The 14340-nt window shown below is 25.6% G+C and overlaps 2 protein-coding genes across 4 annotated transcripts in view; one reads left to right on the top strand and one right to left on the bottom strand.

The window, feature by feature from the left end:
• Window positions 1–2155, top strand: part of LOC107441916 (signal-induced proliferation-associated 1-like protein 2) — an 83885-nt gene extending 81730 nt beyond the window's left edge. For all 3 annotated transcript variants that reach the window (XM_087164565.1, XM_087164566.1, XM_087164564.1), the window contains exon 25: window positions 452–2155. In XM_087164565.1, the coding sequence (XP_087020691.1) occupies window positions 452–592 (141 nt within the window). In that variant the 3' untranslated portion in view covers window positions 593–2155. The remainder of the gene's footprint in view (window positions 1–451) is intronic.
• A 1094-nt stretch (window positions 2156–3249) lies between these two features.
• LOC107449067 (histidine protein methyltransferase 1 homolog) lies at window positions 3250–13691 on the bottom strand. Its single transcript, XM_087164567.1, has 8 exons — window positions 13258–13691; window positions 10265–10397; window positions 9366–9454; window positions 8683–8754; window positions 6755–6909; window positions 6559–6657; window positions 5315–5430; window positions 3250–3382 (listed from the first exon to the last, which is right to left on the bottom strand). The coding sequence occupies exons 1-8, from the start codon at window positions 13438–13440 to the stop codon at window positions 3336–3338; spliced, it is 894 nt and encodes a 297-aa protein (XP_087020693.1). The 5' UTR covers window positions 13441–13691; the 3' UTR covers window positions 3250–3335.
• Between the last annotated feature and the right edge of the window lie 649 nt (window positions 13692–14340).

Raw genomic sequence — 14340 nt, 5'->3', positions numbered from 1 at the left:
ATTGTTCTATGAGACGTTTTCACAATTCATTCAGCCACAATCTATTTAATGAAATATTTGTAAGTCGACGTGTATATCTACTGAGCTGGGTTCGGTGAGATTCTTGCTCTCTCTCCTGTGCATTTTGCAAGATATTCTCAATTTCAGGCTTCATTTTCCACCCTCTGATATCGAAACGAAAAATCTCTTGATCATTTTATAATGGCTTCTATAATCAAGAAAAGTGTTCTTTGTCAGAAACTAGTTATTTTATTATGATCGTGTAAAGTGTTTGAAAATTATTTTGCATTTTGTTAATGTATATATTGCTTAAAAATGTTTGAGTGCTTAAAAAGTACTTATTTTTTGTTGAAAGATTTGGCTATGCACCCTGTTTCCAGAAAAATATAGATACGTTTATGTTTTATGCAAATGAATCCTAATTAATAGTAAACATTTTTCTATTTTAAAGGAACAACATCAGAAAGCTAATCTGGAGAGTGAGGTTTTACAATTGAGAGAAGAAAATCAACGCTTACAGGAAGAATCCCAAACAGCAGCAGTACAAATCCAAAGGTACAAGGAATGGCTCCTGCAAACTAGAGATTCCTAACTTTTCATACCATTCCATTTCATTCTAACACAAAATTCTTTCAAGAATAGGCTGACTCACTAAAGTTAGATTTCTTTTGTTCTTTTATGGTATTTAAATTATGTACTAAAAATGTTTTGAGAAATTTTTTTTTCCTTCCTGTTTTGAATTGAAGATCATCTGCTTTGTGGAAACGCCAAGTTAGCTTCTGTGTGGATTGGTCAAAAGATGTGTAATATCAAAAATTGCATTTATGGTTAGCTTAATAATTTAATATTGACTATGTTCCTTAGAAACAGTTTAAACTAAGAAACAACAAAGAATGGCTAGTATATTTTTATGAAATTTATTGAAAGTATTTTGAATTTAAGGTCTTTGTTTTAAAAGGCCAATGAATTTATATGGTTCATCACAAGTTTCCAATATTTGATAAAATAGTGATGACTGAATAATGAAAATTTATTAAGATTCTTGAGAATGGCCTTTATTGCCACCCCATTATTAAAATGATTTTACTTTCTTAATTTTATATATATTAATAAAATTTATTTAAAATTGTATATATATGGAGGGAAAAAATTTCTCTGATATGAAATTTAATAGTTTATAAAACATTTTTTTTACTCAAGAATAATTTTTTATTTTTTCAATTTTATTTAAATTAAGATACATTTTTGAAAACTGTTAAAGGGTTGTATATAATTATGTGTAGTAAATGAAAGAATTATGCAAGTGGTTATATAGTTATTTTAAGCTAATTTACAGAGACAGAAAAAAATATATTGAAGTTTAAGGCTTTTTTTTTATTTACTTATTTGAAAAGTATAAAACTTTTAAGGTATTTTATATAATTGTTGGCTAATTTTTATTTTAATCTCAGAAAGGACAAATTCAATACATAAAATTTATTTTTTAAAAAATAAAACGTGGTTACATTAAATCAAATTCTTCTAGCAATAATGTGCAATATAGCAATAATATCTAAAAGAAAGTTTATTTTTCTAAGAATATTCCGTCCTGTTTTTATTTATTTTCATCATTCATTTCATGAAATCTAATTTTATAAACTTAAATGTATTCTATTTTATTGTGAAGTCTACCTTTTTGTTTTTCAATTATACAATTTTCTAATCGATAAAGCTGCGTCAAGAAAAATGTGTTTGTTTAAATCAATTTTATTTCCAGTTAATATTTTTGTAAAAAGTATATATCTCTAAATATTTTTAACAGACAATTTAAATTTTTAATATACAATAAGTGGATGTGGCTATTTCATATTTTTTTTTAATTCATTCATTTATTTATTATTAATATAAATTGTAAAGATGTTTTGTTAAAGATGTACCTGTTTTATATAGTTCATTTTCGAAATATAAATATATTATTTATTAATATCATTTTGTATTTAGCAGCTGTAAAATTTTTTTATAATGCATTTTGTTGAATTACTTTCTATACCTGCATTTTTTTAGCATTTGTGAATAAAAAATCAGCTTTTTTGTATTTAGTTTTTGTTAACTAGTCATTATAGAAGATATACTTGTAAATATTTTTTATCTATGTAAATAAAAGTATTTAAACTTCTATCTTGGTTTTTGTATTTGAACATCGTATACAATTCATTTTACTCTGACTTCTTACCTTTTTAATAGTACCTTCAGATACTTGTAAATCTGTAAGGAGGAAATATTATTTATATCAGTGTTAGTAGACAATATCTTGGGTGTTGTTATGAAACATATCTTTTTTTTTGGGGGGGGGGGGTTACCCTTCATTTTACCCTCTTATTGTAAGGATTTTACTGGATACTTTTAACTTAAAATAAGATTTGTAAACTTGTGTTTTAGATTGAGAAGGGAGTTAGTGTTCACAATTACATTTTTTCATATAATTTCAAATGTTATCTTCTATTATAATATTAAGCAAGCAAGACTTAGTCCACATGATATTTTATCTGATGGCAAAACTCAAGCTGTGATTAGGCAGTTAATTTACAGGGTAAAATAAACATTTTAGATGCATGAAGTGGAAAATTAAATTTTAACCATCTTACTATCACTTAAGTTGTGAAAAATTGTCTGGTAAAAAAGGGAAAAAATCAATATAGAAGTAGAAGGAACATTAAAAAAATAAAATCTCAGTGCATTTTTTTTTGTAGACATATCCCCTTAATATGACAGATAAAAATTGTTAAGTTTCAGACTGCAATAAATGAGCCGAAGTTCAGGTTTGGTTCAGTTATTAAGCATTAAAAAAATCGTAAATAAGTAAGACTCAATATATTACCCCCAATGATTCTTGTCTTTCTATCATATTAAATTTTTCCATTTTTCAAAACTTTGATACAGTGTTTTTGTTACGCAACTAAAATTTGGTTTTCAATCATTTTATCTATCTAAAATGTTAAAGATTTTACCCTGTATGTAATAAGAGGTCTAAATCTTGCATGTTTAATATGATAATGATAGATATCATTTGAATGACTTGAAGAAATGTGAAAAAGTGACCCTCAACTCACCTCTAAATGTCTGTAGAAATTTCTTATGAAGCAGAGTGGAAATAGAAATCTTGCTTACTCTATATTTTTGGAATAAAAATTTTTCAGAAAATTCCCACCATCAATGTCTGAAATTAAAAAGAGGTTGTTAGCAAAAATAACAGTTGGCTAAAACATTGCATATGTTCATAATATTTTTAATATCCAATTTTAGAAAACAGTTGAGGCAATAATCCTTTTCATAATAATTTTTACACATCATAGTTGTCACCTTTTGTCTTTGAAAGTTAGTTTTAGAATTTGTCGATCAAGACCTAAAGAGAAAAAAAGAAAGAGTTATCATATTTGTCATGGGTAATTTTCAAAAATTATTAACAATATTAGTGCAGTTTGTAGTAACTACAGCTCTACTTTAACGTAAAAGGATATAATTTTAAAATGTAGTAACCACTCTCTTATAACCAATTTTAACTGAAATATAATTTTAGAAGGATTAGTATGAACTCTGAACCTTAAATATATATGGGTGAAAAACTCTTCAACCAATTTTCAAAAATTTATTTTTACGAATACATGTGGCTTTTTCGTGGAGAATTTTTACACTTCCTGGATTCATAACTGTGCCAATTTTCCTGATAAAAAATATTTCTCTTAATTATTAAATTTTTTGTTCTTATATCCCTGCTTTTTGGGGGCGCATTAAGAAAATCCCATTTTTGAACAATACCAAATGCAGTTTTTTAAAAAGGAAATTTTAAAAGTCGCAATATTTGAATTTTTTGTTTAGATTTTTGTCAACACCTTTCATTTAATTAATAAAAGTACTTTTCCCATTTTTCAAAATTAAATTTTTTCTTTACCATGTTGATTTTAGCCATGAATTATGCAAAAAAAAATTAACATAACATTGTTCTATTCAACGTTTTAACAATTCAACCCCAGTCTATTTTGGCTTATTGTCAGTCCGTAGCGTATGAAAACATTCGTTTTACATGATTCAAAATTTCATGATTTTTGACAATTGTCAAAAACAGTGCCAAAATTGTTTCGACATGACGGTTAAAACAAGATAAAATGGTCAATTGTCAAAAACTTTCCAATCCTGCCTAATTATGATATTTTTTAAAGTGCTTAAAAATATTTTTTGAGTGCTTGAAAAGTGCTTATTTTTTGTTGAATAATTTGGCTACGCACCCTGTAGTAGAAATCACTAAGTTCCAATTTAGCGACCACTTTCTAATTATATACATTAGCCTACCCACAGAATTCATTGTTTCAAACTCCCAGAATCGAGTCATTCTATGAAAAGGAATTTTACATAATCAAAGTTTGAAGTTTATGATTTCAAGGGAGATAAATGCTTGCTTATTATTTTTCAGCACAATTCTTGTAAGATAGAGTTTTGTATTTACGCAAATATTGATTTATCTCTTTCATGCGATTTTAAATACAATCAATTGCAATCAACAATACAGTAATATCATAGAAATTTTAAATGATGAATTCAGGGATAACCCAATAAAATTACTTTTGTACCAAAGAAACAGCATATTCATTGTGTTTTTATTACTGGATTATTGAAACTCTACTTTAAAATTATTTGATTAAATAAATCTTGAACTCTATTGCAAATGTTTATTTCATATTGATATGTGGGAATATTAACTAATTGATAGCACTAGTTATTTTTCTTAATACAGCATTAATATGAATATTTTTCAATATATTGATTTGAGACTATTTTGAGTTGTTCAATTAGTGATAAAATTGTTCAAGAAACAGATAAAACTTTTTCTAAACAAAGTAATTATAAAATAAAAAATAGAATATTTTATTGCTCTTTTGCTGTAAATTTTTTTTATATTTACTCCAAATTTAGAGTTAATTTTAAATTATACATTTTAGTTAACTATTTGATTTTTAATAAGTAGTATTGTATACATCAATACTGTTCCAAAAATTTTCCTGATTTTTTATTTTTTTTTACACTAAATAATATTTAATTTTGGAATTAAAGGGCTGATTTATCAATTAAATAAAAATTTAAAATGTTCCAAAATTACAAAAATTCTGTGATGAGACAATTCACTAAAATCTTACTTAGAACTTTTACATGTTCAATTATCACATAAAACTATAATCTCACTTTTCTGCATTTAAACTTAGAACTTTTTTTAAAAAGAAATTCTAATGGGTCTTGTGAATACATGATAAAATTGTATACAATAAATTCATATCAAATTTACCTTCTTGAATATTAAGAACTGTAGAAAAGTCAAAAGTGTTGTCTTCTTTTAATAAGTCTTCAAAATTTGCTATTCCTCCTCCTACACCAAAATAATGACTTTTAGCAGCTACATATCTGATGAATAATTAAGAAGCATGATCACACATTATAATTTAAATGCACGAGTGAAAAAATGGTGAAAGAAACAATAGCATAAATGATGATCCAAAGTTTCAATGTAGTTCAGTCCTGATTATAATTCAATGTATTACGTTTAGATTTTGGAATAAATTGGCCACGGGGCCTGGAATTCCCCTGCCAAGTAGATTGAATAATGAAGAAAAACTAGATGATTGCTGACATGGCTGCCTGAATATTAGTTTAGGGTGAACAGTTATAGAGTTAAAGATTTAAAAAAATTCTTTCGCTAATATCTAATTGGACCCATCTTTCATTTTAATACAGTACATAACAGTGCATTAACATAAAAAAAGTAGAAGATAACAGAGGTCATAAATAATGAGTTAATCAATTTTAATTAAAGAAAATCATTACACACTTATATAATCAGATATTTTGAATTATATAATTGAAGGAGAGTCAAACATTAAAGAATTTTGAAATTATTGAATCTTTAATTAGGTTTCTTTCAGCAGTATCATGCATACTCAAATCTAAATTCACATACTCAGGTTAAATGCTCAATAAAGTAACTCGTTATAATAAAAGACAAACTGCTTTTGCTACAAGTATTATAATAAATTAAACGTAAAGTATTATTTTGATCAGTAACACAAGAAATCCTACTAAATTCTAAAGAATTTATCAGTAACTTTAAATCTCTGAAATATGAGATTATTATCTTTATTTACTAACACATAAAAAATTATTTTTGCATGCATGCATTTTAATACTAAAAACAAGTCCTTTACATATGTTTACCATTTACTTTAGTATTGCTTTTTAAACAAACAGTCAAATATTTTGCTAGCTTTATAAGTTAATTAGAAGCTTGTTAATAGTTTTAAATTATTACTATGAAAGATTCTATTTTTTTTTTTTTTTTTTTACCTTGCAATTCTAAATTTTGTTTCTAACAATGCTACATTATCTTAATCTTTCTTTTTACTTTATTGGTTGAAATCAATGTTTTTAAAAATAAAATAAAATCATGTATTTAAAGATACTGTATTTAACAATTCAATCTAAATTATAATAAATTGTAATAACACATAATAAAAATGTTATTTAAGTAAAAGATACATGATGCCATTTTGTTTGAGAACGCTTTTCATTAGTTTTAATAACTTTTTCTGACTTTCTCTATTGTAGATTGTTTCAGAAGTCAATATCACATCATATCTGAAACAAAATATTTTGTTATTAACTTTAAAAATATAGTATCATAATTATATAACTTATTCAATTTCATTCAGAAAGAGTATTATGTTTAACTTACAATTCATTAGTTTTTCGATCTGGAAAGAAACGCTCTTCAATATCACCCCAGTCGCCACTCAAGAATTTGCATCGATTAGAAATCATTTTACTATCTTCAGTTTCGGAATTTAAAAATACATTAGGAGCAGTGATCAATTCCAACACTTCAGAATTCTGAAAATATAGGAGAAAAACACAAATTATATGTTACAGTAATTTAGTACTAATATGATTTAAATTACTAATTAGTACTAATATGATTTAATATATTACATTATAGGACAAAATTAATGATATCCACCGGCCACTAAATATAATAAATGGTGATTAAAAAAAATTTCTGCTAGTCTCCACCCGATAACTGCTTGGAAATGCACTCATCTTCATTTTATTTTTATTTTAGAAAAATAAATATAGAATTATTTTGAATATTTTATAATATTCTAAAAATTACTTATTTTAAATTTGTTTCTTATTTATTTATTTTCGTTAATTTTAATTTTAGAGATGAACTTTGTAGTGTTCACAATATTTTGCAAAATGCTTTGAAAGACATTGATTCCACTATCATTATCAATTTTTTTGAATAACTTTCCACGATAATGTAACTCTCCATGATAATGGCTCACATATCATAATCATCTTAAAATTTATTATTTCATCTAAAAAAAAAATTTTTTTACAGCTAACAAAAAAAAAAAAATTTATTAATTCACAGGTGCCAACTCTACTGGATTGTGCCAGTTTCTTCTGGTCTACTGGTTTAATTAAAATTCTCCTGGTTTTTGTACATTTTAAAAAAATCCCTAAAATTCAGCTAGTTTCCTTAAAAAAATCCATATTGAAATAGAATTTTTGTACAGATTATTGCTTGAATATTTAAATAAGTATTACTAATACATAATGTAACGAACCTCATTTATAAAAATCAGTTCAATCTTTTTTTGTTCTAAAATGTTCACTGTTCAGTTTATATTCGCCTATTTATATCCAAAATTATGAGTAAACATAATACATAGTAATAGTTAAAGTATGTTTAATGTCAATAATAACTAGAAAGTATTGCAGTTTTTCCATTTTGATGACTATAAAATTCCCCATATGTAAAATATTCAGTACTTTATGCAACAATTATCAGTAAATTTATATTATTTCGTAAAATTTACGGGTTTTTTTCCTATCCATGTATACAGTTATGAATAATTAAATAAAAATAATGCAAGCTTAAATTTGCATTTTATAAACTTAACTGAAGTGTGCCAAAATAAAAATGGAACATATAAGCCAACAAATAACTAATTCAGTGCTATATAAGTTTAAAATGTTAAGTATACTATCAACATCAATAGTAAGACATTTTATATTAGATTAAATAGAAATGGATAAATAATGAATCTAAAGCAATTGAAAGAATTTATAAGTTCAGAAAATGAAATTAAATCTGATAAAATATATAGCTAATTATTTCTGCAAATAACGTTTGCAATATTTTGATGAGGCGAATCTACTTTCTGATATAAATTTATACTTTTACAGTAGCAAGTTAATATTATATTTAATTTTTTTCTTCAATTTATTAAAATGTATTATTGAGTAAAACTTATTTATTTAGTTTATTAGTTTTATTGTTCTTAATTCGTGCAATTCTTACATAAGTAAATTCCATAAATATGAACATTTTAATAAAAAAAAAGTTTTTCTTTAAATATGTACTCCGAAGGCAGTCAGATATAAAACAAATAAATACAATCTAATCAAAATCCATAAAAAAAAAAGATATTTCATAGATTAAAATACAATAAAGACTTTTGAATAAATCTGAAGAGACAGTGAAGTAAAAACAAGAAGAATGTTTTATGTTTCACAGACATTTAAAAAAAAAAATCAATGAACAATTTTAAAACTATTGATTTTAAAATTACAAATGCCATATGGAAGTGTACTTACAAAATCTTGGAATGTAACATGTGCACCACATAAGTATGAAAACAGACCAGGCAAACCCACACCACAACCTAACTTAAATAAATAAAATAAAATTAATGAGTTTTATAATCAATACAAATTTTAAAAAAATGATAAAATAAAAAGCAAAATGAGATTATGCTTAAAAAAATGATAAAAAAAATATCAACTGTCAGTAATGAAGAATTGAATTGATGAATTGAAGCCAATAATGTCAATACTAAAATTTATGATTATTATAAATAATTAAGAAATTTTACATTTGTCGAATTATTAAAATTGATAAATTTGCTATTTCCTAAAAGTATTAAAAAATTTAGAATGGTTAATTTAGCTTAATGTTGCTTATAAAGCTATTTGTTTAATTATGATGTCAAATTATTAATAACAAAAATTTTTATAATATTGATTTTAATAGTAATTTTAATAAAAACAAAATAAAGAACAAATTCGAACTTTAATAATTAAATTTTTTTGAGAGGAGTAAGGAAAAATGAGTAAAGAAAATTGGAAATTTATACTGTAATCACAGATCCTTTGTAATAATAAAATTTAAAATTCGTAACTTTTAGATCCTCAACTAAAAATATTTCATTCTAGAAAAGATAATGTTTAGCAGAAATTAAATCTTAGTTTTTAAATACAAGAAAATAGACAGTACATACTTCTAAAACAGAATAATCAGGGTGGATGCAATTTTCAGATGAAAGGAAGTGCAAAAGATCAACAGAACACTCCCAGACTTTGAAACCCCCTGAAATAAACAGTCAACATAAATTTTAAAAAAATGTCATAGGAAAATTTAAGTTTCAGATTATAATCTTCTTAGAGAAACTAGACATTGAATTAAGAAAATTGAAAATTATTTTTAACTGTGAGAGTTGAGTTTTTAACATGACAGAGGTTAAAAATGTCTTTTAAATGGTAAAAACTGCCAAAAGTCCAATTTTTTCCTTATTTTATAGTACAGCAGGGAATAAATTTTATTTAACAATTAGCAATTAATTCGGTATATTGCATACATATATATTTATATAATTATTTTAATATAGTACAGTACAGAACCCGTTATCCAGAAAACCGGAAAACCAAAAAACCGGAACAAAATTCGATACATTTTCTCGCCATATTTAAAAAAATTTTTTTCTTTTCCTTGTAAGATTTTACGATTTTTCTTTCTTTTTTTAAAGAGGTTTACCTTACCATCATTTTGGAAATAATCATTAGTCTATTACTTCATTGTTTTTTCTTATTTTTAAGATTATTTCCAATTTTTTTTTTTTTTTTTTTAAGTTCGGTGTAACAATAAAAAAAACGGCTTTTTGTAGCGATTCAGAAAACCAGAAAAATCAGTTATCCGGAATAGCGATGGTCCCGACCGTTCCGGATAATCGGTTCCCTACTGTACTATCAAATATAAATTAATAAATGTTTAATTAAGTAGTTGTAGTAATCAATTTAATATCCAATTAATAATAAAAAATGTCTAATTTATAATTAAAAAAAATTTATTGATAGAAACTTACTGATAATAATAATTAGAACAAATATTCAAAAAATATACCTTCATATTGATCAGGAAGCAAATCAGATTCAGAATTATTTAAGTATGATGGAACAGTCGAAATCAACTCTTCTGTTACAAACTTTATTTCTAAATTGCCAGATTGTATTTTCTTAGTTATTTTTTGATCTACCTGCAAAGGAATATATGAAAATTTTATAAACAAATCCTAAATGAAACCAAATCCAAGCCTCAATGAAAATATAAGTGTCCTTCTCTTCCAGATGACTTTACATTATTTGAATGTATAAGATTAAGAAAAACACATTTTTAGAAGTTTAATTAATCAAAAAAAAAAGTATTCACTTAGTATACTCAGTGTCATTTGGCATCATAAGAGTTGTTTTTTTCAAAAGTAAAGCCTCCAAGAATTATTATTTTTTAAATAGAACAGTTAAGGTGACCTGGGGTAATTCACGATCACTCTGTTTCTGGGGTAAATAATGATCACCTAAGTTTTGTTTTAAAAAAATTACTTTTTTTTTTAAATTTGAGACATGAACAAGAATGCTTGTACACTTTACTAAGGTATAACTACATTTACTTAATAATAGTTTTTTGTTTAATCTAACAAAATAAGTATCTTTTAAACTGCTTTCTGTATTTTCCATTTCAAAGATGGGTTTGAAAAAGTGCACATTTCTGCTAAGATCTCCCTCCTTCTCTTAATAATAAATATTTTGAGTTACTTTCTTTTTCTTTGATATGAAAATAGTGTAAGCTCTTGTTTAATTGTTTCACATCTACTGTAAACAATATAATTGATTATAGGAAACTATATCAAATGTTGCCCCCTACAGATGGGGTAATTATTGATCACTGGGGTAATTCCTGATCATTGTCATTTCTTTTCATAAATAGTATTAAAATAAGCTAATAAATTGCTAATTGTCTTTTTTTAAGTAACAGTTCATATTTTTCAAGTGGAATGACTATAAAATATATTTTAACTCAATTTAATCACAAAATTTGTTTTTAACCCTATGCTAGACAAATGTGTTCCGATTTGTCATACCTTGCTTCTATCTTAATTTTATGTGTGTACATTGTTAGAATAATTAAGTTTATAAATTAGCCTAATATAAATATGGTGAGAAATTGTAAGCCTAAAAAGGATACTAAGGTTCTAGAAAGCAAAATTAGTTCTAGTAATTAAAATTTCTTAATTAATAAATTTCTTTTAATGAGTGAAAATGAAAATTTCAGTGTGAGAGCTGCTGCCAGAGCTGTTGACGTACCTTTCTTAACTTTACACTCTCCGTTAATGAAGTTAAAAAATCCAGCAAAAGTAACCCATGTGGAAACTCTTTCTTATATTCCAGCAGAACATGAGAATGAGTTGGCTGCTTGCCTAAAATGTATGGCACGATACAAAGATTTCGGAAAATTTAAAGTGTTAACCTTTATTTTTGCTTTTTAAATAAATTGTTTTATTAGCTGCTTAAACATATGTTTTTGGTTCATTTGTTTGATCTTGATGTCTTATTTGTTAATTACCACTGTATAATTATTTTTAAATAGCTTCTTTATGATTAAAACTGGTGATCAGTAATTACCCCAGAAGTGATCAAGAATTACCCCAGAAAGGATCAAGAGAAGGGGTAATTCCTGATCACTGAAAATTTAAAATATTTTAAATTATAATTAGATTTTCAAACAAAACAAGGTAGCCTAGGACTCATCTCATATAGCCTCAAACGTCCAGTAAATATTATAATTCTATCTTGAAAAATTTTCTTATAAAATAGATGTTTGCATTTTTTGATCGGGAATTACCCCAGGTCACCCTAACTACAGGGAACAAAATGACTAGTAATTAAACTAAAGCAAAAAACACTGTGAATAAAGCACAAATGAAAGTAGATAAATGGACATACTTAAGTTTTAGTTCTATAAATAAAGAACCTTCCTCAGTGTCCAAACACCAAATGATACATGTGGTGTGTTCATTTATGTACTTTCATTTGTGCTTTATTTATGTTTTTTGCTTTAGTCTACACAGCACCCAATCCTTTGTTAGATCTCTAGTAACTGTATATGAAAAAATAAATAAATAATTAACAACATATCTGTTAAATAAGTACTTAGCACATACACATGAATATCTTTTTTCTTCAAAAGTTAAAAACTATCATACCATGTCACTTTGATAATGTAAAATTAAAAAAAATTTTTCCTCTCTCTCCAGTTATCAAATTAAAAAAACAAAAAAAACTTTCACAAATTCTTTCCTTCTCTTTTTTATTTTTAAATAAATTTTTTCCTTTGTTACAAACTGGGAAAACTAATTTTCTCAAGAGACAAATAAGTGAGACAATAAAAGAAAAATAATTCAGTAATGGCAAAAAAAATAAATAAAATAATAATAAAGAGTTGTAATTGTGCAAGTTATCTTGCCAAAAAAAAATATTTTAGACTCGCAATAAATTTATACCAAGACTCTGCTTAACACTTGTCATCGCAAAATTACTTATTTAGCATAATTAACAAGAAAAACACTGTTGCTTTTCTTAAATAGAGGATTATTTGTTTGAGTTTCAGACAAATTTATGAGCAACTTGGGGAGATTTTCCTATATTGTATCAAAGTTATCATCAAAATTTGGCAGCAATGACACATAGACAGGCAAAAGACAAAAAAAAAAAAAAATCAAATCACAGAAGAGAGGAAAAAAAAACTTCGAAGTATATATAACTCGTAACTGTCCAAGGGAAATGCCACTTTATAACTTTTTCATTTTTTGTGCAAGTACAACAATCTTTTGACATCCTGTCAAGTGTAGTTGGCAGAAAAAGGTACCGATATGAAAACATTCTTAGGTATTTAAAGATGTGATGTCAAAATGAATAAAAAGATTGAGAAGAAAAATCAGCACAACTATAAAGAAAAACAGAAAAAAAAAAGAATGTATGAATTGGACCAAAATTTTATAGTAATTGGTTCAAAATATTAAGAAAGCAAGTATAACGCATATTTTATAACTTAAAATATACCTTGCAAGTCAAATCATCAGCAGAAATGTATTTACAGTCACCATGTGATAACTTTTTATTTTCATTTAATTCTGGTAAAGGTTTCAGTTCAGAAGGTGAGTCACTTAGTTTTTCTGGACTGTTGAAATTGAAACGAAAGTCACTTAGTTTTTCTGGACTGTTGAAATTGAAACGAAAAGCCATTTCTGACAAAAATGATACGATTAAAATATTTAATTTACTAAGTGCAACGTATCTTCATTGTTTAATTTCACATGTTATGCGTGCATCTCATCAATTTTCAAAAATTGGGGGCAAAAAATGGTATTTAAAGACCTCACATTAAAATATATTATACAAAACGAAATAGTTTGAGAAAAATTATAGCTTTGTAAACCTTATTGAAAACAAATATTTTACAATTACAATTTCTTTTGCGCTGAACTGCCAATAACATTTGCTCACGTTTGACCTAACTTACCAAATTTTTTCCATTTGTTCGAGAAAACCAATGAAGCATTTTCACTGCAAACTATTCACGCATGCGTGAATCTCATTTATGTGTGATTGCATGCAGTGAGAAAACTCCGTAAAACGGTTTCTATGCCTTTGAAAAGCGTCAAATAAAACAGCGCGTCCGGGATCATTATTGTAGGTCTTCGTGACTGAATGGTATTGTCCTTACACCAACCGCTTTAAAACATAAATGTAACTAGGTTCTTAAAACCCTTGATGCCCTATTCGTTCTCCTTCTCTTTTGTAGCTTGCGGCATCTGCCTTTTAATGTAACAAGGAGTAAAACCTATTTTTTATATTGAGCTCACAAGCTTGTATATTAATTGTGTGAATAATCGCAAATAAGGTTACCCATATTACATATTTTAGAAAAAAAAAACAATAGAAGCTTAATACAAAATTTTGCCTCGCATTTAGTAGGATTCAAGAACAAACATACGCAAAATAAAAAATATATAATTAATATACCGCAAGAAATTTTTAGTGACAAAAATATATTAGTTTATGCTTAAAAATTTCCTGATCTAATTTTTTTCTTAAAAAAATAAATAAAATTCTAATGGCTAAATGAGATAAATCGTAGATGAG

This window comes from Parasteatoda tepidariorum, chromosome 5 (genome assembly GCF_982258835.1).
Source record: "Parasteatoda tepidariorum strain Cologne lab strain chromosome 5, Ptep-v5.0, whole genome shotgun sequence".
In the NCBI taxonomy this organism is placed as follows: domain Eukaryota; kingdom Metazoa; phylum Arthropoda; class Arachnida; order Araneae; family Theridiidae; genus Parasteatoda; species Parasteatoda tepidariorum.
This window is presented reverse-complemented; position numbering and strand designations above follow the sequence as displayed.

Bases quoted from the DNA above. Each gene is read 5' to 3' on its own strand.
- LOC107449067 (XM_087164567.1), bottom strand. From the start codon at position 13,440: ATGGCTTTTCGTTTCAATTTCAACAGTCCAGAAAAACTAAGTGACTTT. The intron at 5,431-6,558 runs GTATCTTTTACT...ATTATTCATCAG, and splicing joins CTCAAACAAAATGGCATCAT to ATATGTAGCTGCTAAAAGTC. The intron at 3,383-5,314 runs GTAAATTTGATA...TTTTCTCTTTAG, and splicing joins AGTTCTTAATATTCAAGAAG to GTCTTGATCGACAAATTCTA.